Source organism: Streptopelia decaocto (assembly GCF_964273445.1).
Source record: "Streptopelia decaocto genome assembly, chromosome: 2".
NCBI lineage: Eukaryota > Metazoa > Chordata > Aves > Columbiformes > Columbidae > Streptopelia > Streptopelia decaocto.
This window is the reverse complement of record NC_138655.1, coordinates 19,899,122-19,923,280: the sequence shown is the minus strand read 5'-3', so window position 1 is coordinate 19,923,280 and position 24,159 is coordinate 19,899,122. Positions and strand designations below refer to the sequence as shown.

Here is a 24,159-nt window from a genome sequence, read left to right as displayed (position 1 = left end):
AAATAGATTACTTCAATATAGCTCAAGCCACAATCAAAGAAGGAAACCTCTTACTGTCATAAAACCACAGGCCTGTTGGTAGATAGGATTCTAGCTAGCATGTGTTTGTACATTTTTCCACATGATGATAAAGGTTTTGTAATTTGGAATTCCTGATAAAATTACAACTCTTTATCTGAAAAGCTGATTGCTTTAATTGCTGTGAACAACAGCAGCATCTTTCTAGATCTCCCAAACCAAAGTTTGGTGAAGTTCGTTTCAACAGCCATTTCGATACTTGACATCCCATGGAATCAGGGAGCTGCATCGTGTGCTTTCTGTGGAATAAACTTTTTAGCTCCCAGCAACGTCTTTTATTTATTCTAAACAGAAAAAAAACATGAATGAAGATGGAAAAAAAAAAGAGCTTTTGACAAACTCATTTAATGTGGAATAGTCCCAGAAAGTGTAGTTACCATGTTCAGAGCTGTTGATAGCATTTGAATTCACTTTTAAAGAACATAGGAATATGACAAATGTCCCAACAACATCAGACTACTGTGAATGCAAGAAGTGTGAAGATTCTGTGGCCACGCCAATGCATAACTTATTTAAACATTCATAATGCAGAAAAGGATTTCAATTAATTAGGAATAGCTTGCTTTAACAAAATCAAGAGTTATGAAAGATATTGTTTCCACAATAGGAGTATTCAAATTATGAGCAAATTTATTTTTTCTGTCAAGAACATTCAGCCAAGCCATATGGTTTATGTAATTTTTGTTTAAAAGAAAAACACATCTAAAGTTGTTTTCCACTGGAACAAGAATCATGAAGCTTACACAAACAATTTAAAAATGTGCCTTGTACATTACTTTTTACACAGTCAGCTTGAAAAATAAAGTGAGGAACATAGTAATCTAATGTGACTGGAAGGGGTTGGAGCTCTGTCTGTAGTTGTTTGATTCTTCAAGTGTTTAGGGAGAAAAAAGAATCTGCACAGTATTTGTAAATGGACAAAACTGCATCAGAGAAATATCCATCATCAATCAATGTTCCAAAAGGGACAACAGATTGAGTTTTTCCCTCTTTGCTCAGGTCAAACACAATGTTAATTTTGCTGAGGACTTATTTCAAAAATGAAGAAAAAAAAAGTGCAAGTTAATACTGCTACTGAAGAAATATGGAATATTAAAAAAAGTTATAGTTTAGAGACAGGAAAGGTGGGCAGAAGGAATGATAACAAAACCGAAAACTGGAATGGAAACTTTCACAAGAGAAATTAAAATAAGACTTAAAACACATGGAAACCATAGAAGGAATTAGGAGACCACATTCTAAAACAGGAGCTGGACACTTTGCAAATAAATATTAAATGTAAGTAACATCTGGAAGTTTTCAGAATGAACTGAAAGATGGCACTAAGAAATAAAATCTTTGTTGGAACAGTAGATCTTGTAATGAATAATGTAGGTAGACCTAGGTGCCCAAATATACAACTTACAGTCTGTAGGACTTGCAAGGACTGGTGAGGTGAAAACGTGATTACCACAAAGTAGGTCTTCCAGGTAACGGATGGCATCTATGTCCAATCTAGAACTTACTCATAGAGGTGAACCATAGGAAGTATACTGAAAAGAGTAAAAAACATCATGCCTAGAAGATCAAACACTTTCAGTCTGAAGAGGTGTTCAGCTATCTTTTAGGTAAGCAGAAGACATGGACATGGATCACCAGACTTGTTATACTAGTTATAATTTACTGAGGCTCAGAGGAATCTCAGATTATTCCAGATAACATAATGCAAATACCCACTAGAACTGCATCCAGAAATACTTCCTGCGGAAGTTCTGATAATAATCTCTGTAGCCTGGCTCTCAGTGTGCTGCAGAATTTAAGCCATGGAAGACTATAAATTATCCTTCTCTGGCATCATACTATATTGGCACTATGGAGCTAGCCATCAATTTGACCCAATGGCTCTAAGGAGAAAAGAAAAAGAAGAAACACCAACAGAAATTGAAGTGGTTTTGTAGATGTGCTTTTCAAGCACACACGGATGCCAGTGGTGATTTCTGAGAGAAGGTGGTAGCTGACTTATTTTAAACACTGAACTGGTGTTGTACTCTTAAATGTTAATCAGGAACATGACATTAAGAGGATGTAGATTTTACTGCTGAACTTCAGTCTTGCCTCAAAGAACCAAAAGAAAAAGCAGATTCTGGACAGAAAGATAGGAGGCTGTGAGTCTAATATGTACAAGTGATCCTAATCTAGATAATGACATTACAAATTATTAAAAATGTTATAGCTTTCTTTCATCATGGGAAAGAAAATAACAATACTGTAGCAATAAAGACATGTAGTACAATTAAAACCAACATGAAGGAAAAAAAAATGGATAGGAACAAGATTGTTGTGGACTGGCGAAAGCACGAAATTCCAAATACCTATTGAGAGTCTTTCTCTAGTTGCAGAAAGCAAGAAAATAATTTTAAAAGTCTGAGGATTCCCCCAACAGACTTGATCCTCCAAGGAACCCCCCTAGGATTCTGGTAGTGAATGCTGGGCTATTGAGTGTGGAATTACTTCTATGAAATTCATGAGAACTATTAAACTAGACATGCTAAAATGCTAGAGAATAGGGAATCCAACACTCCATCGCCTAATTTGACAAAAATGTAGACAGTCGCTGGGAAAGGTGCATTCATCCGAGAACTGAATTTGAGCAAGAAGTCTTGATAGCCAAGTTAGCACATGAGCTAATCATTTGCTTGGATTTGACTATTGCTAATGACTGCCTAATAAATGCCAGAAACTGTGTATTAGAAAGTAAACTTGTGGAAACCCCCCTTCTAAAAGCATCTCAGGTTTGCAGATGATAAGAATTTTTTTTTTTTTTTTTCAATGATATTGTCCTTCTAGAGGTCAAAACTCTAGTAGTGTTTTACATTCCATCCTCAGGCAAGGAAATATGAAAAATGGTTGAAGCCTGCTTTAGGGTGACCTTAGCTGCTGTTGTTAAAGAAATTCTTTGTTGATCCACTTCAGATTTTTCTGATAGGCAACAAATAGTATAAGGGAACATCCATAGCAAAATGTGAAAGCACAGATGCATAAGATACTGATAAGAAAAGGATGGAAGGATGAACTTACAGGCCTTCCTCTGAATTTCTTCCAATTAGTATCAAGTGTACAAAACTGAAGTGGTTCAAGAGATATCATAATCAGAAATGAATTCTTAGAAGAAAAAGCAAAAATTACAGCAATCTTGTACTCACAATAAATCTCCATAAAAGGTTTTGTATTTGTTTTAAATACCAAAGAAAGTGTAACTTTATTTTCCAGAGTAGACATTGGACACCAATGGAAATGGAAAGAAAGGAACACAAGGGAAAAGTTAGTACCGCTATTACTGTAATATCACTGACTCTGTGGCAATTTATGTATGGATGCAGCTGTTTTTTTCTGACTTCCAAAAGATTTATGGCTACTTTGTGTCTCTCTTAACCTGTTTCCTGTGCTGGTGTCTGGAAAATATATAGAAGAGGAATTAAAGTACTTCCATGTAAGCAGAAGACAACAGCATGAAACTGAGTCAAAGACAATGATTGCCTCAAAGTTTGTCTGCAGGGTGAGCTGGTGACAAGTGACTCATGTAACTCAGCAGTGCTGTCACTCACCTCTGCAGAGAATACTCCACGTGCTCCCTTTCCAAGCTAACTGCTGTAACAGTCTCAGCTTAGAGTCAGAGGACATGGGCAATGGCCTCCTAAAACTGAAACAGTCAAGAACTTGTAGGGGCACTAGCAGTACCACCAGCTGGTGGCCTTAGTCCCTGTCCAGCTCAAAAACCAGCAGTCAGTACTTATAGCTTATAGCTAGAATAACTCCAACAGTATTCCAGATTATTTTCCAATAAGAACTAAATGCACTGAAACTACAAGAATCCCCAAAGAGCTATTATTACTGTTATTATATTAATATGATATTATTTATTGCTGTTAGATTTGGGGCCCTAGTGAGATACAAGCACAACAAGAATGTCTTAGCAAATTTGGGAAGCTGTATCTAACTATGGGCTGAGAAAACATGCATTAAATTCAACCAATCCAATTAAGACTGATTACCATTGTGTGCCTCCGCACACTACTTGGATTCCATTGGAAGAAACACGAGGTAGGTGTGTCAGGAAGGAGAGGGTGTGTGATCCAATAGACACTGAACACCCTCTCTTAACAATGAGGGAATTAAGTTTGTGGTGTCCTTGCCTTGAAGCTCAGGCATTGTCACATATTCCAGTAATCCACAAAGCATCCACCAGCCTCTATCATCCATTGTTTGGTGATGTACAATAATCACAGAAGGGGGCCTAGGCTAGTTACTTTGGTGAAACAGTTCACAGAAGCAGAGGCAAGCCTAAATCTCATCTTTTCTCATGACTTACAGGATAGCTATCAGTAAAAGTCCAAAGCAGATAATTATTGTTATGTAAATGATTTCTTAGAAGTCTACAGTATTCTTAAAGAGAAGCAAAATTATTTCAGACTGCGTGAAGTAGACAAAACCAACATAATCTAATCCTGAACAGGCTCACACCATTGTAAAGGAAAATTTGAGGAAAATATTTGACTAAGTGAAGGGTTATATATGAAAAAAGACATATGGGAAAACTTAAAAGAGAAGGGCTGTTTTTATTAAATAGTCCAAGAAAAAGCATAGGAGAGAAAAACTGAGTAAATCTCAATAATTCATATGGTATGCAGAAATTAAACCAGTCCATATGTAGGGAATGAGTGAGGTTGCATATACAAATTAATTTCCTCATAAGTAGAACTGGTAAAATCTTCACATTTTGTTTCCTCCAAAATGAATTTGTGCTTTGTATTTTATTTGACTCTGAACGAAAATAGAGTAAAACATTTTTCAAGTTTCCTGTTAAATTAAAACTTCATGAATTCTAAAAAAAATTGCCAATTTTGCAAATCCCTTCAAAATTCTCTATTTTCATTTTAATATTATTTTTAATTTATATACATTATGAAAGAGACTACATCCTCTGGTTATCCATAGTAGCAGAGGTCTGACCAAAATGGTTAACGTTTACCCCTCTAATTTATATTTTCAAGTAATATAACAACATTGAAAAGAAAGCATGCATAAAATCCAAAATGACAGTTTTTTTCACTAACCTGATATTACAGTTATTTCTGAAATGGTAAGTTCTGTAACAGAACTTTTCCCATAGAAATTTTTACTGAACTGAACTTGCTTTTATAATTAAACATTTTAAATACTCTCTTCATGTAGTGCTTTTTGAACATTGCTCAATAAAAGATTTTCCTCTTCCAGGCTGATAACACGGTTCTGAAAACTTCACTGGGAATTACACTGAAATCCAAGTCATTCCTCAGGGACTCAGAGAAAGAGGTACCATCAGAAAGTCAGATCAGGCAGCAAATAAAAAAACTCAGAAGTTATTTCACAGTATCACAGTATCACAGTATGTTTGGGATTGGAAGGGACCTCAAAAGATCATCTAGTCCAACCCCCCTGCTGGAGCAGGAACACCTAGGTGATGTTGCACAGGAACATGTCCAGGCGGGTTTTGAATGTCTCCAGAGAAGGAGACTCCACAACCCCCCTGGGCAGCCTGTTCCAGTGTCTGTCACCCTTACTGAGAAGAAGTTTTTTCTCAAATTTAAGTGGAACCTCTTGTGTTCCAGCTTGATCCCATTACCCCTTGTCCTATCATTCTTTGCCACTGAGAAGAGCCTGGCTCCATCCTCGTGGCACTCATCCTTTATATATTTATAAACATTAATTTAAATTGGAGTAATGTTTTTTTGTTTTTGTGTTTTTTTTTTTTTTTTTTTTTTTTGAGTTGGCAAAGTGAAAATAGCCTGCTGAAGTCACATCATCTGCAATTTGGTAAGTTACTTATTTTCTTTCAATCCTATTTGAAGTATCAACATTTCCAGTACATTGGCTTGATTTGAAGAGCTGGCGTATGACTTGGGATAAACCCCAGTAAAACTTCTCATTCTTATCTGAAATACTCCAACTGCTGAAGGAGTTCCCCTCAGCTGAAAACAGCTGTGCATTAGAAACATCATCTCATACCCATTACCCCTTAGTGTCACAGCAAGTCAAAACTTCAGAGGGACACACAGCAACATTCTTTAGTGCATAAGCCTGACCTTGTTTTAATCTCAGTAACTGATCTGAAAGAAACTCTAAGTCATGGGAAATAATACTCAACTAATTGAGTAAAAAGAAAATTATGATTTTCAAAAGTAATAAACATGACAAAAGGTAGCTCATAAAAGAGTCCAGGACCACACCACATGACTATAGGTAGAACTATCTGCTTAAGATAAAAGGAAGTACTATTTGAAATCTAACACTGCTATGAACTGTACAGCTATTCCACAGTTTTCACCTTACCATTTTGTATTCTTTCCAGTTTTTTTGAAAATCTAGACTCCCATCTTCTCGGTGCTGTATAACTGTCCATCCTCCTCCAGCAATTTCCATATTGCAGAAGACCTATGCAAAAAAACCACCAAAGAACAATTAAACAAACATGCATTGGAATCCTGTCATCTTAGGGGAAAAAAGTATTTGTGAATAATGAAACTGAGGAAGCCTGTTTTCCTACGAATTCATGCCTCATGCCCTCAATGATACCCTCAATCACTGGATTAAAACTGGAGCTCTCGTTATGCTCAGTGTAATTCTCCCAGTAATGTCTCCTTACAGCACATTACCTGAGAACATCTGCCCATTGTCATCTTCTGCATCCCCAGTTTTCCTCTTCACATTCACTCTATGCTCCTTTTCTATTTTCTCTGCAGTGCCCCTGAAATCACTCCCTCTTAACAAGCAAGTATTTTTTCAGTGACCATGTTTTCTATAGCTTTTAGCAGAGTGTCACCCTGTCTAAGAAAGAATCTTCAGAAATTCTTACAGAAAAAGCCCATTCCAGTAGCCCAAAATGTAGCACAGGTGTGATTATTTCATTTTGCTTTGTATTATAATGTTACCCTCAGTGTGCCAGGCAGTGTCCCAAAGCAGAAACAATTGATCTCAGTCTGAACTGCCTTGCAGCTGACAGAGGACATAGATAGGAACAGGCTCAAGAAAAGACATCTGTGGAACAAACTCAGAAGTTAAGACCTATACTGAACATATAAGGTCAAAACCTGCGATCAATGTACTAATAAAATTCTAACTTAGATACTGAGATTTTGTATATTAACGGTAATATAACAATTTGACAATTTTGCTGAAATTTGTTGTTATTGTGTCAACTATCCTAAATTGTATTTGTCTGTGCTCTTGAATAGTTAAATACCTCTTTTTAAGTTCGGTGTGAATATGCAATAAAATTGAAAAGATGTCACCCATCAGCTTAGCTTTTGGCATTCATATAAATTGTCAATCCATTCAGCATTGGTCAGTAATTTAAAGCTTTAAGTTTGTTTGCCAAATTGAAGGTTACTATTCAATTTAGTTAAATAAAAATTTGTCCCTCAGTTGACTACAGAACAGTATTGCACCCATGGGCAAATCAATTCCAAATCTTTCCTACTCATAAGCATTGTCAAAGTAATCCTGTGCAAGTGCTTTTGTTTTAATTTGCTCCAGGCATGCTGAGTGAAGTCCGTGTGTAGGTACAGGAAGGAAACAGAATATCGAACAGTGCAAACATGTGAACTTGATTTAGGGTAACCACAAGAAAACCCACAATTTGCTAGACAAACATTTTGGCCCTATTCCTCCTTTGGGGAAGACACTGTGAGTTGAAACATTTATCTACAGGATTTAATTTCTTTAGTCTGATTTACAATGAGAATTTCTAAATGATGGATTTATTTCCCTTATAAGTAATTTCAAGGTTCCATGAATCCACTGCCAATTTTTAAAGCCTTAAATCCTCAACTGTATTAAGACTACCCATTTTAAAGACATGCACAAATAAATGTTGAGGGTTTCATACAAAGATATAATAAAATACCTATAAAAATACTTCAATGTTTTCTGAATAATATAGCAAATTAAAGGAGAAAACTGCTCATTGAAAGAAAGACTTACAGCAGCACATTATTCACTAGCTATCATTGTGTGGTCTGGCACTTTCCACAGTGGTAGACACAAACACCTGCTGTATTAACAGGAGTGCCAAGCTGATTATAGATGTTCATTGTGCATAGCTCTAGCCAACCAATGTCCTAGACTGGCTTCTGTCCCAGACAAGGTCAAGGCACTCAGCCATTAAACACCTTTTAACATGTTCTGATATTTAACCCTCTACCAGAAAAGAAAAGGATGAAGAAAAGTGACTTAGAATTCATATGCATATTTAGTTTCTGAGTTTATTGTCGATAGAATAACCTGATTTAGATTAAAAGAGCATTGAAAGCATTGCACTCTTGCCCTTCCTTAAATGTGTGTGTAAAACATCCAAGCTCCTAATAGGCATATATGAGATTATTTATTCATATTTTAGCTTTATTGGCTAAATTATTATAAACCTCATAATAACAATTTAAAGAGCAGCCCAATTTCAAAGTAAACAAAGTACACAAAGTAAACGAAGTACAAGTACATGCATGCTAAGACATTACAAGTGTACATTGTTGGCATGCAGCAACAAGCTCAAAACAGCCATTTGAGATTCAGGGAATGTGTATCTCCTATGCAGAAACCAAGCCTGAAGGCAACTATGTCAGGACAACAGGCTCCACATATATGGGGCTAGCATACATTTAATGGGTTAAAATTCTGACAGATATGCTCAGAGAGGCCATCAACACCAATTTGGCAGGAAGTCCACGGGCAGAATATAGAGGGGAAGGAGTGGAGGCTGTGTTCATGGCAATGGTGGCAAATGATTTTGTGGAGCCATAAAGACCTAGAAACATAGCCCCCACTAGCAATTGATAACATTACATTTTCAGTGCAGTACAGCCAGAAGTTGGTAGAAGTTGTACTCGTGAGGGCATTAGACCAGACAGCAAGAGAATCCGATACATTGATCCAAGGGGAGATACGGAGGTTCTGTGTGCACTCAGACCAGGCTACCTGGCCTGCTTCAGCTCCTGAAGGTGAAATGTCTCCAAAATGTTGATAACCTCACTTTCACTGCTCTTCTGCTCATCAGCAGTCTCTGCTTCCCCTGTAGCTGACCCCACCTCTACAGGGGACTGAGAGTACCCCTCTTGCTTTTGCCCTCATCACAGCCATGGCATAATCAGTTGTTAACACCACCAAGTATTGCACACACACACACACACACACACACACACATCAAAGTAAGCCAATTAATTAGCTTCATACTTTAAGCTTATCTTTTTCTCTTCTCATCTGAAAAATATGGAATATTATCAAGGTCCTTTTAAACAGAAGAGACTCTCTAATTTTTGATGGAGGGATGGAAGACTAATGAACTAAACTACTGAACTGTTGAAGCTAGGAACATGAAAGAAAAAATGCAATTTAAATTTGTAAGCATATAAAAATGAGGCATATAAATGGTATGGAGCTGTAAATACAGAGGATATTTTTCTATTAATATATGAAGGTAAAGCTAGGAAAAAACCTAAACTGACAGTAACAGTTGTATATATGACAAAAGGATATTTTCTATTGAATGTCAGGATTCTAGTAAGTATTCCTTAGGAAATATAAAAAGAAATGAAGCTATATTTTTGTGACCTGAAGTATAAAATTACTATAAATAAGACAGTTGCCAGTGGCTGTGAGTATTACAGAAGGTAATGATATATTAGGCCTCTTAAGCCATGTCAGAGTTGTGCATTGCATTGTGGTAATTCAGATAACTAAACTGGCTTTAAACAAACGGGTATGTCTCCGTGGAGTACCTTTCAGGAGATTGCCCTGAGTCCCAGAGCAATCTAACTGCGTCAGCGTGGTGCTATCCCTGGGCTAATTAGTCCTGGCACAGTGCTGCATTGATGTGATTTTGAAGCTATCTCAGCAGGAGTTCATTCAGCTATCTCTGCACGGCATTACCTTGCAGACTGTTAATATGACCTTAATGTCTGAAAAAACATCTGTTAAAGCATTCACACTCTCACTTGCCTGGGGTCAGCTCCTGCTGTGTTATCACCAGGGCAAGACAGAAACAGGTGGTAGGAGAAACATCCTCAACACTCTCTCTCCCCCTCTCCACCCTCCCAATTTTCTTGCTAAAACAGGCAGCCTCCAGGAAAAAATAATGTGATCATATCAGCTGGTTTGTGCTGCCTGTATTGATTGATCCTAGAGTCTGCTAACAAGGATATGGAGGAAACGCAGGGTGGCTTCCACAGTGTCACTGTCCTTGTATTACCAGTGAAGTGGGTTTGAGGTAAGTACACCAGAAACATCAGTGCTTTCAGGTAACCATTGTCTTTCATTGCAACCCAGCTTCTGGGGGTGGTTTATGAACTTTAGTAAGGCTAAGAAAAAACACTGACAATTTGCACATGCAGTCTGGTGTTACTTCTCTTTTTTCAGTTGAACAACTTCTACAGAACTACTTTGAGTGTTCTTGCCCTGTTCAGTAATGCTTGAAGATGTCTATGTATATTATGTCATGTCAATTATTTCTTCATTCACATACACGAGATTTAAATTGATATTTGCCCATAGCACTCTGCCACCCCAATTCCACTAGTGGTTTGTTGAACTCTAATTCCTTAGTAAACTATAACATTGTGACATCTACAGGCTTCCAAAGGCCTCTAATAAAACAAAATTCAGTTTAGAAATAAGTTTCACATATCTTAACATCATAATAAAATGACTATAGACAATATCATTAGTAATATTTGTTATTGTCTCTTTGCAGAGTCACCATTTCCCTGCAGTAAGAATAAGTTTTCCAGACAAATGTGGTTCCCTCCCTCCTGTTTGGCCCATTTTCTTGATGGGTAATCAGCCTTTAGCCTTGCTGGGCAACAAAGATGATTAAGGGAGTGAAGCATCTCCCTTATGAGGAAAGGCTGAGGGAGCTGGGGCTCTTTAGCTTGAAGAGGAGACTGAGGGGTAACCTTATTAATGTTTACAGATATATAAAGGGTGAGTGTCAGGAGGATGGAGCCAGGCTCTTCTTGGTGACAACCAATGATAGGACAAGAGGCAATAGATACAAACTGGAACACAAAAGGTTCCACTTAAATTTGAGAAGAAACTTCTTCTCAGGAAGGGTGACAGACACTGGAACAGGCTGCCCAGGGAGGTTGTGGAGTCTCCTACTCTGGAGACATTCAAAACCTTTCTGGACGCCTTCCTGTGTTACCTCATCTAGGTGTTCCTGCTCTGGCAGGGGGATTGGACTAGATGATCTTTTGAGGTCCCTTCCAATCCCTGACATTCTGTGATTCTGTGTGGTCCCACCAGTGCCCCATAAGAGGGACAGCCGGCATTTGTCCACATGTCAGGCTTAGGTTATTCTTTCATGTTCCCAGCTTCAGCTGACTCAGGTATCTTAGCATCAAAAGTCTTCCAAAAAATCAGTCTCCTTTACAGACAAAAGCTTCATTTTCATCAAAGAAAACTCCCAAAGATATTTTTTTATAAGAACAGGATTATACATGCTTCAGCATTTCAAAAAGTGTTGTTATTCAGCCTGTTGTGTTCTTTACAGCCAAAAATACTCTTCCCTGGTCTCTGCAAGAGAAGCAGGATTTTTATAAATCTTTATCGTTCAAAACTACTAATTCTGCTATTTCTTTCCCTGTGCTACCTGTAATCCCTCCATCAGCTTCCTTATTAATGCACTTTACTAATTCTCTTCTAAACTTTATCTCAGATTTATTTGCAACCATAATCTGATTCAACTGAACATGCCAAGTGGGAGGAAGTGACTCAGCTATTGATTGTACGTTGGAATTTAGAAAGAATCCTCTGTCAGTGAGAAAGAAGAATGTCTGGAATAATACAGTTTATCAATTTCTTCATTCTGTTGTATTCTTTTCAAGATTGAATATAGCCCAGGTTATTTACACTAGTACAACATTTTGCAGAATAAGAACTTCAATGAAGGCTCCAAATACTCATTTAAGGCCAGAGCAACATCATATTTAAAAAATAAGAAAATAAAAAAAATATTTACTTTACCTTTTTAGGATCTGACACATTGTTAATATAAATAGTGTAGACCCCACTTTTGTTAAAGCCAGATTGGTATACATCTGCACAGTCTCTGAAAGGCTTTTCTTCCTCCTTTTTTACATTCTTTAGGAAAACTGTTAAACAAAAAAATGTGATAAAATAAGTTAAAACAGCAATCTTAAACATTTCTGTATCAAGAAGTTAGCTTTTGCATATTGCATTCCTTTTAAACATATACAGTAATTGCTGTGCTATGATCCTTACACAGTGTAAATGCTATTAAAGAACCAGTATGAAAGTTTCAGACAGATGGCAGATTAGGAACCAGGAGAGCATCCTGTCTATGGAGAGGTGAAGCCGGCACATTCCTTTTGAGTGCAAAGATCTGTGCCACTGCACGTGTTGCCCCTGACTCAAGTGGTATCTTGGAGGTTGCCAAAGAAGACACTAGAAATGGCACAAGGAGGTAGACGAGCTTGTTCAGTGCTGTCATCTGTGACAGATTCACACCTAACACTGCAATGCAAAACCCTGGAAGGAAAGAGCTTGTTCCCCTACTCCATGAGACATTGCCTTTTGAGCAAACCAGAGGCTTGGGGCAAGGGACCTGTTTACTGAAGTTTTTTGGTTTTGTTTGGTTTTGTTTGTTTGTTGTTTTGTTCCCCCCCCCCCCCCCGATAATTATTTGCATAAAAGTTGTTAGATACAATTGCTGGAAAAAAGAACAGTGTTAATGAAGACAGTTATTTAGATGCATTATTTAAATAATTTATTTTTGGATCAGAACAAGAAAATAACAAACTTTATAACATCAGTGCAGAGCTTGATCCTGTATGTTGCAGACAGACCACATATGCAATTTGGGGTTGAGAAACTGGGAGGGTGAGATGTTTGAAGACCTCAATCTTGAACAACCAGGAGATTCCCCATAGAAGAATTAACATCTGATAGTGTTCCTTCACTTTCACAAACCAAAGTAGCATGACCCCACACGATACTGAAGGATATGACTTCATTCCAACAACACATACTTCAGGCACATCAGTATTCCCATGGAAATCCATCAGTCTACTCAGATTCTTAAAGTTAAACAAGTCCTTAAGTGCTGTGCAGGGCCTGGGCCAACACTTCATTAATCCCTGCAATAAGGAAACAATATTTAAGTCCTCCAGACATGCTCATTGTCTGGTGACAGATACATCTTTTACATTTTTGGCTTGAAAATGCATGTTATAGGTACAAAAGGGAGTGTGCCTTATTCGCTCTCAATGAAGTTGCCTGTGGTGCAAATCTGGTGTGTTAACAACAACGGTGTGTAAAAAGCAACAGCCTTGCACAGCACGTGGGACTATCCAGGCCATAAGATGGTATGCAATAATGTCAAGCCTTTGTAGCATAATGTATTATCTCCCCTTTGAACACTTCAAAGCAGTATTATAGGATGGCAAATTCCTGCCAGAACAATTGGCATTAATGCCATTTCACAGATGGGGAAAATGAGGAAGAGAAAGGTTAAATGCTTTACCCCAGTGATTTTGTGAATAGGTTAAAGTAGAAAAACAGTGAGAAATACAATCCTGAACTGTAAGATTATTCTGCTCTCTAGGTAGTATTTTGCACGTCTTTTTTTTTTTTTTTTTTAATGTGTTTTATTTTGTTCTTTTAAAATTTGATTTTAACAAACAAAAGCCCCTTGATTCTTCCTTTCCATGTATTTGCTGTATATTTACTATTTTTATCCAACATCATCAATAAAAATAAAACCTGTTTCATACAGTTGCATATGAACTTCAACTGGAAAATCAACTGCTTCGAAACTTGTTCATAGTTGTAAAAGGTAGTGCGGGAATTGCAGTAGATGACACACTTCTGTGTGAGGTGGCAGGGAATGAGTTCCTCAGCAAGGGATACATCAACAGTGCACTCTCAAATGTGTCATTTTTTTAGATAAGACATAGAACTGAAGAGTTCGTGATTTGTGTTAATTAAAGATTTCATGGTACTTTCCTGTAAGCAGATGTTAGTATCAGTGGCCAAAGTCCAACTTGAATAATTACTTGGGGCTGGAGCCAAAGCCTAGAGGAGTTAAAGCAAAGCCTCTCATTGATTTCAGGGGGTTTTATATTAGATCCATTCTTCCTGGCCTGAATTGCTCTAATACTGTTGTTTCAACTGCGGACATCAGTCTCTCTTGTCCAGAAAATGTATTTAGTTGTGCAGAGGCAGAATGTTAATTTCCTTGAGTCTTAAAGTACTTATATTTAATACCTATCTGTAGAGAGACTATCTTACCTCTATTTAATCATTATGCACACATAAAAAACTACTTGGAAATAAATACTCAAGAGTCAATGATGTAAATTTGAATTTGGTTCCTTTTATGACTGAAAGTTACATATAAAAAAATAATGAATATATCCTAAAATTCATATTATTTAAATTTTAGAGAAGGTAAGATTTTAATTTCAGAGTAACCAGAACTAGATTTGAAAATATTTTTTTAAGGAGATAAATCTCTAGGAAGGATACTTAAAAATAAATTATTTCCTCATTCTTAAAGACAAGAAAAAACACAAAAACCCCTTCTGTTGATGATAGATGCCATAGATATGCCTTCCATCCTTCCTCACAGTATCAGACAGCTGAAATACCTGAGATCACAGAAAGCAGATGGGATAATTTCCTATAGACTGAGCATCCCAATACCTTTCTTTTGCAGCCAGGAGTTTTATTCAGTGAACCACTGTAGCCAGGAGAAGATGGCTTTCCTGTTGTGCTTCTCATCCCTCTCTCAAGACCTGGTGCTCTCACTGGAAGGGAAACTCATCTCCTTGTGAAGGACCTGAACTATTACAGATTGCAGCAAGTATATTAAGCATGACCAGCACAAAGTTCAGTTTTTCTTAATACATCAGCCTGTAATTTGCAAGAGCAGCCCAAAGTTATCAGGAAATTAACACTCAGGAATGTTACTGGTAATGTTCTTTTAGGGTAAAATATATTTTTTCTATGGCTTGCTGTTATTTTTCTAACTTAATATTCCATACAATTGCCAACTCACTTCTACCTACTATAGCTCCAGATTGTTTTTTCTATAACGTTACATAGACCTTGAATCCTTTATACATCAAGTGAAGTTCCTGAGTGATACATTGGCTAACATATGGTAGATGTGTAAATAATTAAAAAAAACAAAAACCAAAACCAAAAACATCAATAAAGTAGTTCTAAAAGAAAATATGCAGCTATTAAGTTTCTTTGTTCAGCTTAAAGATCTTAATTGACTTCACACTGATTTTTAATCTGTGTTTAGCTATTTCCAAATACAATGTTTACACCACCTAAAGAAAAATATAAGTCTACATCAAGCATAATAATATTATCAGCTTTTTAAACCTGAATGCTTAGCCAAAGTTTGGTGCCCTGGAGGGTTTTCCTGATTACCTTTTCTGGATGAATAAACGTGTGATGAAGTCATGCTCCTTTGAAGCAATGATGCCTATGTGGAAAATCCTGCTTTCCTGAACAGAAGGAGAATTAATGAAAGAAGTAAGTTCTTCTTTCATTGCACTTCTGAAAGTCTTTTGGTTAATTTTTAGCCCAATAACTTTCTCCTTGGGCTATGCTACTTGTGTTTCCCTACCTGATGAATTATTTCTTTCAATTACCAGTCTTTTGGCTGTTTCTGTTCCTCGATGCCTTGGATGATGATGTGAGTCTGGGCAACACAGCAGGCACTATCCATAATTGCCCAGAGCTCTGTCAGATGGCTGCTCCCATGTAGAGGCAACAGCCCTGGCACTGCAAATGCTCTGCAGCCCCATGGAGGGACAGAACAGGGACCCAAATCAATGAGTTTTCTGCTAATCCAGAGGCTGTGAACTACCAGGGCTGAGCAGCTGCTCTGCTGCTCATACTAACAGGTTATTAACCTTCAGTAGAAAGCTGGGTTTGGCACCTGAGGTTGCAGTCTCTTCAGTTTTGTTGGAAACAGTTACTGGGCTTGCAAGTGAGAGAGTTCAGACATGTAGGGCCTTTTCCCAAAGCAAGAGCCAGGGAAACCCCTTAACTGATTGTAAGTTGAGCATCTCTGTGTAGGGTGAAGCTATTTTTCCACTATTAGTCACAAAAACAAGTCAACAGTAAATGAGTTTACTAGTTCCTAACACCTATCACAAATGAAGGATGCCTGCTTTTCTGAGCAGGTTTAAAGAAATACAAACTGACCACTATGATTTTTTAATTAAAATTACTTATTGTTTTTGAGAAAATGAAGTGGTTATCTCATTGTTTTTCAAGATTCCATCAGATATTTGGTGAATGAATAGTCCAGTTCATCTGCAAGCAATAAAGAATGTTAAACTGCAGTTCATTATGTTGACTGAATCAATAAAATCACATTCATATTTACTAAATTATTTAAGATCTGGACTGCCATATTTGTGAAATCATTTGAGACTGAGTTAATCACTAGCATCTTATGTCCTTTAGTAATACTGCCAGCAAATGGAAGGCAGCTGTTGGTTTTTCTGCATGATAGTGACTTATTTGGACAGCTATGCAGAGATATCTGCGGTGTCCTAGTGAATGATTATATTTTCATTGTTTTAATGCTTTATTTACATGAATCTTATGTTCTTGTAGGACTTAATAATCACTATACATACCAAAACACACTTAAAAAAATTCTTCATGCATTTGAAGCCAGGAAGGAAAAGTCTCCATCCACATCTTACTGGCAAACAGAACTGACCTAAATTTTATCTGTTTTATCAAAAGCATCTGAGGTGAAAATTTCTGTCCCCAGATGAGCAGTTTATAAAAAATAACAAAAGGGAGGGTTGTAAATTGATGGCTTTTACCTACAGCTGTAGCATTCCAGGACAAGGGTCGTTCAAGGACCACCAAATGGCAGCTTCTGTCTAGAGCCAGACTGCAAATAAATTTTGCCTTGATCTTGTCCTGGTTCCAGACGCATGGTGGGGAATCCTACATTTCTATAAGAGACCCTGTATTTGTGATTTCTTTCCCAGACATTTGGGTGCAGCTGCTGTGAACCACTACAGTTCCAGTTATGATGGCAAATAGTGCCTGGCTTACGATGAATCAAATCAGGAACAGTTTGCTGATGTTATCAAAAGGATGTCAGTCAAGTGTCCCCAGTGAGGAGGCCTGGAACATGGCCCATACAAGTATATATGTTCCCAGACTTAGCAGCATGGACCACAAACAGATCTGACAGAGAAAAGGTGAAGATTATCTTTGTGTTGAGGAGGAAAAATATGCAGAGTTACAGTCACTCAGATTTTGCTGACTTACAGCCAGAGGTATAGTCTGTAGTTTCAGTGGCTTAGTCTTGCATATACCAAGCTCCACTTGAGAACAAACATTAAACTGCAACCTAATAGCTGGCTGTGATGTGCAACTATTCCCTGCAACAAGGCAAACCTGTGACAACACAGTTGTACTCAAGTGTTACACAAACCACAGGGAAAGTCACAAACCTGGAGGCTGACTTCAAATCAGATATGCTCTCCAAGTAACTACATTGTTACAAACTACAAACTGAGAGCTGAGCCATGTAAAAGCAGATTTATTTCCCTGTCGGGAAGGACTTGAAAAGTGTATTATCTGGATTCTAGCCTGTTCAGGTATGTAATGCATACCATGTGTTTTTCCTCTCCAAAAGTATTTCTGGATTATTAAAGCTACCACCATCACCCAATATAGCCAATGTGAAAAATAATTAGAAAATTATAATCCATTGAAAGGTACAGAATTTAAAAAAATATTGCAGGTAATTATTATTGATAAAACATCAGGAACTTTTTATGTATCTAACTAGCTGAGCTGAAGTTTTAAATGTGAGTTTATATTCACTTAGTACCCAAATCTAAATCATTATAAAGACAAACTACCACTACCTGAATCAAAATTTTCTCCAATTTAATTTCTTCCTATATTAACAGTATGTTTTATTTTCATCTCAAAAAAAGTATGAATATCATCTTAAAAAAAAAAAAAAAGGAGGGGATATTAACAGAAAAGCTGCTTCTGGATGTCTTGGAGTCCAGCAGTCTTCTCAGATAAGTCATTGTTTGTGCACACGTCTGTAACTCATATTTGTTTCCTAGGGAGGTGAGAGAAAGTTTAGGACTGGAGTTCGGACATGTATTTTCTTTCCAGCAAAGTATACATTCACTAAAATATTTTTAAAGTAATATTTCTTTCTGAGATTGCCCTGAATCTGACAAAAGGAGCTGGTGAAAGTCAAATTGGAAAACAAACAAACAACCTTCATTTCGACATACTTGAATATTTCTGTTCTGGGAACTATTGTTCCATATTTTATAGATTTACAGACTCTAGTTTATAATACTTTATTATCAAGGTTCTCATTAATCCCAAATGAAGGTATGAGAGTGGCTATACCAGGTTACATTGCTGCTCCAGTCTCTCCAGTGTCCCATCTCCAACTTCTCAGGCCTTAGAAGTCATGAGGCTTCCTCACCAGACTTATCTTTTAACCCTCACCACTCCTCTGTTTTATTCTTTGCTTGTGTCCTCATAATGACTTTTCTCCTTATTTCTTTTCCCTTAGGTCTTTCCCTCCTGAACTGTACTATAAGCTTTTTCAAGGACTGGACTAACACCTGGCCCAAAAATGAGTTTTCAGTAGGAAGAGATGTACAAGGCAAATGACTGGAGAACAGCTGAAGAGCAGGCAAGCATATCCAGAAATTTACAGCGTAGGTGCTTCCTCTGCCATATATAATATCTGGATATTTAATAAGCTTTGAAAGAATTTTCTTCCATGAATTTCACCAGTTGCTTTTTCTTTTTTTTTTTTTTTTTGAAGCCACATGATTTTTAATCATTCATAATGCCCTGTACCAAGGAACTCCATACATGTACCATGTCAAGGACAATCTCCCATTTTTATTATAGCTTTTAACCAGTATATTTCAGCAGGTGAACCTTCATGCTTGGCTGAAACTGTCAGCAATTCTGAATCCATGCTCTACAACCACCTATGATTCTACTGTATTCTTCTCCTATTATCTTTTACACTGCCTAAAGTATCTCTGATAAGAATGAATGTTATTTCACATCTTTGATCATCATGTCTCTGTAGTTTTTTCTATATTTTTTTTATTTTGTTGCTTTTTTTTTTTTTAAATGTGGATCCAATATTTTATACAGTAATTGAGCACATTACGAATTATATTGTAGTACAATTTTTCCTGATTTCCTTTTGATTCCTTTCTAATAATTTATAGAATACTATTTTCATTTTGTTCATTAATAGGCCAGTAGCAACTCCTGTGTTATTCATTCAAGATTTCCTTGGGAGCTTTCCTTGAACTTACATGGGGTTTTAGAAGGTGGGAGAAAACAGAACTCTAGAATTCCTTCCTCAGGCTTTGAATATATATATATATATATATATATATATATATATATATATATATACATACACACATACACACACATTTTTAAAACCCAAACCCCAATGCAAAGGCAGGGTGTCACTTAAAGGAGCAGAGCTGCCCTGCCCATTTCTGTTGGCCAGAGACTGTCCCCATAGCCAGAGAATGAATCAGCTAATAGGAAATCTGGCAGAAAGTGTTTTTGGTTGGTGTGTGGGGGAAGGGGAAAGGCAAGCTTGGGGTTTTTGTTTGTTTACTTGGTTGATTTGTTGTTGTCGTCATTGTTTTATTTCTTTGTTATACAGGTTTGTTATTCCATGGGAGCAATTCAGTTACCTGATTCATTCTGTGACCCTATAATCACTAGACTGGATGGAGAAGTAGAGGATTTTTTGTCCAAAGAGCAATGACAAAAGCAAAAATAACCTCTTTGCCAATCATGGCAACCCCTAGCCCTTCATGGCTGTATGTGGGAGGACCAAATAGATATGTAAATGTCTCAAGTGCAATCCAGCATAAAACTACTAGGCCATGATGAAATACAATTAGTAGAGCTATGATAACTCAGCCTAAGAACTACCCCAGTCTTGGATTCATTAGGAACATTAAGGCTCATTGAATACATGAATTTCAGGTCCGTATTTTTCAGGTGGGAAGAAAAGAGAAAAGGTGTAGCTGACTAGATGCCTCACATTAACATTTACAGATATGTTTTAGCAGCTAACTTTATTACTAATATTACTTTTCCCTCCGACACACACTCTAAGAGTCTGAAGGCAAACAATTGCATAGCGAGAACATGCAGACTACCCAACTACTTATTAAATAAATCATTTAAAGCAGAATTTCCCTCCTGTATTGCTGCAGGAATTGACTCAGTCCTGGACAATGATGTTAATGTAGTGAGCTTTCACCCTCTCCAGGGTTTAATTATTTACTACCTAATAAATTATCAACAGTTATCAAGTTTGTTTCCCAATAAATCCAGCCTTAGTGACTGGTAACAACAATAATACTTCAATTCACTGTGTATTTGAAAGACATCGCTTAGGAATACCAGAAAGCGGTCCTCATTAGTAGAGCTGAAATGGCCCATTTACAAAGAGATAAAGACACTTCATTATCCAGCTGCAATATAGTTCCTTAATAGTTTCTGTCTGAGACAGCAATTTTGTGAGAAACCAGCCATTCACTGAGAGACAAGAACTAAAGAAGTCTTTCATGAACTCCTACAAGAGAGATTAAGCCACTAGCTTTGTTTAATATTCCTAGTGTCCGTATTTCTTTAATTGATTTATATTTTTCCACACAGGCACCCTAATGTGCATTTAGTGTTCCAGCTGACGAACGGTATGCATACAAAGAAATTTTTCACTAACAAGCCATTTGGTTAACACCGGCATTGTAGTTAGTTGGTTTATATATGCTGATATCCCCTGGAATATCTCTGGCATGAGTGAATAATACCATTTTCACAAAGCAAACTGAAGAGGGGTTTGGCATTCACACATAGTCTATGAATGAGGGTGGGTAATTGATTTCAATCAGGAATTTAAATGTAAAAATATGTACTTACAGTATTCATTTTTCAGTACTAATAAATATTGACTTCCTGCTGTGACCATTAACAAGTTAATTGGGACAAAATATGGGGATCCCAAATTCTGCTTTGAAGATTTTAAATATTTTCTCATTGACATACATTTCAAACGTAGCACATTCAAACTGACTTATTTCAGTACTCTATTAAACCGAAGTCTGGCTTGATCCTACCTAACACACTTTGCTGCATATTTCATAAATGTAACTTGGAAATTAAAGTATCCTTGACTGAGCAAGATGTGAAAATACTTTTATTTTTAGATCATGATGATTTGGAGTTAATATTGTTAATTATTAAGTTTTCGAAACAATAATATAAAATTTATCTGTCCCTATGTAGAACTTGATCATTTAAATTGCAGCACCACTATCACCACGATTAACAGATAATATAGAAAAAAAAGGTACTTGCAGATGCAATGCACCTCATCCTAAGACGAGTCACTTGACGAAAGTGCCTTTGTAGACTCTAAAGGAAGTCCAGACCAGGACTCTACATCTACACTGTAAATGTTAAGTGAGTCAGGTGAGGCTTACCCCAAAAGACTCTTAGTTGAGCTTTCTGATCATCTCTGAAAAATGCATATCAAGAAAGAAAACCTCAGAGGGAAATAAGAAGTCTTGTTCAAGTCTGTTCAAGAAGCACTTGAACAGAATAAACAAGAAACACAAAGCTGGTGCAGATGTGTGGGTTTAATGAACATCTGCACAAAAGTCCAAAGACAGCCCGGCCTGCGACTGCAGCCCTGTAGTGCTTTGCACCTCAGTGGGTCCGTGTGCTCAGCTGGATCCAGCTGCAGTAAGGGCAAGGGGACCCCTCTACCATGACACTAAGTGCAAAATTAAGATTCAATTTTTTTCCCCATCTTTCAAAATATAAATAAAGACAGATCAAACAGTGGAACACATCTTTATTATAGTGAGCTTTGTGAATTGCAGGTAAACATTTTCTGATAGGGATCTTCTGATCTCTTTTTAAACTAAAGATATTTCTGTTATTGCTTTAAGATGTCTCAAAAAAAATGAAACCTCTGGCTCATAAAATCTCTAAAGCAGGAGGAAGTAGAGAGAAACTGAGCAAATGGATGTTTTCTGTGTTCTTGAACACATGTATTGTCAACCTTTGCTGAAGCTTTATGACAGAATAAGTTAAGTGTGGAACACCAGATGGCTTCAGTGCATTTAGACGAGGTTTTGTTTAAAGCTCTGTTGTGGTCACTCCAATTTCGTCAAGCCTGGTTTTTGTTTGGTTGTTTTTTGTTTGTTTGGTTTGTTTGTTTAAAAATCATTTTTAATTAGTGTTAAGAAAAATAACCTTAATAAAAAAGTTGGAATTCATAGATGAAAAGCACCTTGATTCATTATTACATTGCAGTGTGCTATAACACATTGGTAATAAAAATGCTATTTCAGGTATAAGAAAAAAAGTCTGACACTTTATTCATGTGTTCTTCTCTTGATCTACGTTAGACCTACAAATTTGGTCAGAAACTTTTGTGCTTTCAGCAAAACCCTTTTTTTTGTTTTTTTGGTTTTTTTTGTTTCTATGCTTCAGAAGAAAAATAATGAAGTGACTGATAATGCCATACTCTAGGTTTCTACCTCACCAGTTATGTCTTGTCATGTTGCAAAAAAACTTAGCAATGTCAAGGATGAGGTACAAAGAGGAGGCAAGAGCTTAATGAATGAAAAGATATTGTTAGGGAAACAGTACCGGACAAAATACATTGTAATCTCAGAATACATCTCAGATGAGTACCACCATTATGTTTTCTGTGCACAGAAGAAAAATGACCAAGAACTGTATCTTACAGACTTACTCTTCTACACTGCTGCCTAATATCTATTAGATTTAAGTATCCTTGTTATTGTATCTCAATATATGCTTGAACCAATGTAATATAGAAAATTCATCTTGCTGAACACATTAATTTTTAAAACTACCTTTCAGAACACCTGAATCTGTTATTGTATCCTGGGACTACCACTGGGTTTTGTTTTTTGGGTTTTTTTTAATACTAGCTTATAGTTTGTAAGGTGTCTTTGAAGTCTTTCTAATGAAGTAGGCCAGCATCACTGCTGGGGTAATTGTGCTATTGTCAATTGAGTTTCCCCTGTGCCTGTAACCTTTGGGTCATTTCTTTGAAGTTCTTATTCTATTCTCACTCTCTTCACTTCAGCATAAATTTTAACATCATAACAACGGTGGTCTAAGAAGTAGAATAGACTACTTAGTGTTTAACACTTTGAATGAATTAATTCTTATGCCTTTTAAAATCATGACTTCCATTAAAATAAATTCTTGGACATATTTAGTTTTCCTGAATAATTTTATGAAATATGAAAACTACCCATAACCCAGGAGATTTGTACCTTTTCAGAAATGCCAGACCCACTAACCACGTTATATATTTCATGAACTCAATAGGCACTTCTGGGGAGGTAAATTCCTAGCATATATGTGTATTATTTTGAGAATTAAGCTTAGCTTCTTGTCAGCATTCAAGAGGAAGTTAATTCTTCATTTCTCTCCTACTAGGAGGTCACAAAACCAGACATTCATGTCAAAACTTTCTCTACTGTTCTATTAGTCCTCTGAAGTATACAAGCTTAGACCAAACATTTTAACAAGGTATGTTATTGTGCAGTCTGACAAACAAGACAAAAAAAATCAGGAAAAGGAAAGTAAGTTTATCGTTAAATATACTTTCCCATTGATTTTTTACTTTCCCTTATTCTGTGGGCAGGAGTACTTGGGCAGCTATCCTAAGTTATGGAAATTAATGTTAACAAAATAGTCTAGATATATTTTCTTCTATTGGAAAACAAAATGAAAATGTATTTGAAAATATATGTGACTTTTGACTGGGCACATTTTGTGACTTTTTGCTTGAAAAATTGTTTCCCACTGGAGCAATACAATTTCTGAAATCACAGAATCATCCCCCTCATCCTATCACTGGGCACCACTGAAAGGAGTCTGGTCCCATCCTCTTGACACACATCCTTGAGATATTTATAAACA

General features: G+C 36.8%; 1 protein-coding gene across 2 annotated transcripts in view; it reads right to left on the bottom strand.

Moving 5' to 3' along the window:
• The window catches only part of ANGPT1 (angiopoietin 1), a 157,321-nt gene that overhangs the window by 45,660 nt on the left and 87,502 nt on the right, over positions 1–24,159 (bottom strand). For both annotated transcript variants that reach the window (XM_082045109.1, XM_082045108.1), the window contains exons 5-6: positions 12,109–12,236; positions 6,427–6,528 (exon numbers count right to left, since the gene is read on the bottom strand). In XM_082045109.1, coding sequence (XP_081901235.1) covers positions 6,427–6,528; positions 12,109–12,236 — 230 coding nt within the window. The remainder of the gene's footprint in view (positions 1–6,426; positions 6,529–12,108; positions 12,237–24,159) is intronic.